Source organism: Nicotiana sylvestris, chromosome 8, assembly GCF_000393655.2.
Source record: "Nicotiana sylvestris chromosome 8, ASM39365v2, whole genome shotgun sequence".
NCBI classification, from domain to species: domain Eukaryota; kingdom Viridiplantae; phylum Streptophyta; class Magnoliopsida; order Solanales; family Solanaceae; genus Nicotiana; species Nicotiana sylvestris.
The window spans coordinates 108,390,693-108,393,120 of NC_091064.1; the positions used below are offsets into that span (position 1 = coordinate 108,390,693).

The following is a 2,428-nucleotide window of genomic DNA, read 5'->3' on the forward strand; positions in this document are numbered from 1 at the left end:
TAGTTCAGTTACATTAGATGAAGAAATGTAAATAATTTAAATATAGTATCTCTTGACTGCGTTCGAATTGATAGGCTTTGGCCAAACTTCTCCGTCCATTTCTGCAAGTATGAGTGCTCCTCCTGTTAGTACCCTGTGAACCATAAATGGCCCTTGCCAGTTGGGTCAAAATTCTTTCCTTTGGCTTCATCTTGATGTGGGAAGATTCATATCAACACCAGCTGCTCCAGTGCAAATTGTCTAGGTTTGACCCTTTTGTTGAAAGCTCTAGACATTCTGTTCTGATAAAGTTGATCATGACATACTGCATTCATTCTTTTTCTGTCGATAAGAGCCAACTGTTCATAGCAACTCCTTATCCATTCTGCATCACTGAGTTCTGCTTCCTATATAATTCTCAAAGAAGGAATTTCGACCTCGGTGGGAATGACATCTTCAGTATCGTAAACTAGCATGTAGGGAGTTGCTCTGGTTGATGTGCGAACTGTGGTACGATACCCCAATAAGGTAAATGGTAATTTCTTGTGCCATTGCTTGTGGTTGTATATCATTTTCCTCAGAATTTTCTTGATGTTTTTGTTGGCGACTTCCACAGCTCCATTCATTTGAGGTCTGTATGCTGGGGGAATTCTTATGCTTGATCTTGAAGGTTTCACACATAGCTTTCATTAATTCACTATTTAGGTTGGCGGCATTGTCGGTATTGATGGATTCTGACACCCTGAAACGACAAACAATACGATCCTTGACAAAATCTGTGACGACTTTCTTGGTTATAGCTTTGTAAGATGTAGCCTCAAACCATTTTGTGAAGTAGTCTATGGCCACTAAAATGAACATGTGCTCGTTTGAAGCGTCGAGCTTCATTGTACCGATGACATCCATTTCCCAAGCGGTGAAAGGCTAAGGTGAACTTGTTGCATTGAGTTCATTTAGTGGTACCCGTATCATATCTGCATGTACCTGACATTGGTGACACCTCTGAACATACCTGATACAGTATGTTTCCATAGTCAACCAAAAGTGTCATGCTCTTAATTTCTTCTTGGCAAGAACGAAATCATTCATGTGCGGCCCGCAGGTTCCGGTGTGTATTTCCTCGAGCAATCTAGAAGCTTCTTTGGCGTCAACACACCGTAATAATCCTAGCTCTGGAGTCCTTCTGTATAGAATTCCTCCACTTTGGAAGTAATGATTGGACAATCTCCGGAGCGTGTGTTTTTTAGTATGATTTGCATGTTCCAGGTATTCTTCTTTCGCCAAGTATTCCTTGATATCGTGATACCATGGATTCTCATCTATTTCTTCTTCAACATGAGCACAATAAGCTGGCTGACTATGGATCCTTATTGGGATGGGATCGATGAAATTCTTATCTGGATGTTGTATCATGGAAGACAAAGTAGCCAGTGCGTCTGCGAACTCCTTTTGGATTCTCGGAACATGTTTGAATTCTATATTCGTGAACCTCTTCATCAATTCTTGCACATGATATAGATATGGTAGTATCTTAGTATTCTTTATAGCCCATTCTACTTGAACCTAATGTACCAGAAGATCCGAATCACCAATTAACAGTAACTCTTTCATATTCATGTCGATGGCCAAATTGAGCCCCATGATGCAAGCCTTATATTCCACCATATTTTTGGTGCATGGAAACCTAAACTTTGCGGATACCGAATAATGTTGACCTGTCTCTAACACCAAAACTGCTCCAATACCCACTCCTTTGAAATTTGCATCTCCGTCAAAAAATATTCTCCAACCGTCGTAGGCTTCGGTAATATCTTCTCCGACAAATGACATTTTTTCATTGGGAAAATACATTTTCAATGGCTCATATTCCCCTCCCACAGGATTTTCTGCGAGGTGATCTGCTAAAGCCTGTCCCTTGACCACCTTCTGAGTCACATAGATGATATCAAACTCACTCAACAATATCTGCCATTTGGCTAGTTTCCCTGTAGGCATTGGTTTCTGAAAGATATATTTCAGAAGATCCATCCTTATATGAGGTATATAGTGTAGGCGCAGAAGTAGTGCCTCAATTTTTGAGCTATCCACATCAAGGCCCAGTAGGTATGTTCCAGCAAAGAATATCGTGCTTCATAAGGTGTGAACTTCTTACTCAAGTAATATATGGCCTGATCTTTTCTTCCCGTCTTGTCATGTTGCCACAAATACAACTGAAAGCCCCATCTACTACGGACAGATAGAGTAGTAGAGGTCTACCAGGTTCCGGCGGGACCAAGACTGGTGGCGTGGATATGTATTCCTTGATTCTGTCAAAAGCTTTCTGACATTCTTCAGTCCATTTTGTTGTAGCATCTTTCTTCAACATTTTGAAAATTGGCTCACAGATCACGGTCGACTGTGCTATGAATCGACCAATATAATTGAGACGCCCCAAGAAACTCATCACATC

The 2,428-nt window shown here is 40.9% G+C and overlaps 2 protein-coding genes across 2 annotated transcripts; both read right to left on the bottom strand.

The window, feature by feature from the left end:
- Positions 1 to 206: 206 nt before the first annotated feature.
- On the bottom strand, positions 207 to 885 carry LOC138875496 (uncharacterized). Its single transcript, XM_070154329.1, has 2 exons — positions 499 to 885; positions 207 to 386 (listed from the first exon to the last, which is right to left on the bottom strand). The coding sequence occupies exons 1-2, from the start codon at positions 883 to 885 to the stop codon at positions 207 to 209; spliced, it is 567 nt and encodes a 188-aa protein (XP_070010430.1).
- Positions 886 to 1,026: 141 nt separating this feature from the next.
- Positions 1,027 to 2,007, bottom strand: LOC138875497 (uncharacterized). The gene is made up of 2 exons (XM_070154330.1): positions 1,681 to 2,007; positions 1,027 to 1,542 (listed from the first exon to the last, which is right to left on the bottom strand). Exons 1-2 carry the CDS (start codon positions 2,005 to 2,007, stop codon positions 1,027 to 1,029), a joined length of 843 nt encoding a protein of 280 aa, XP_070010431.1.
- Between the last annotated feature and the right edge of the window lie 421 nt (positions 2,008 to 2,428).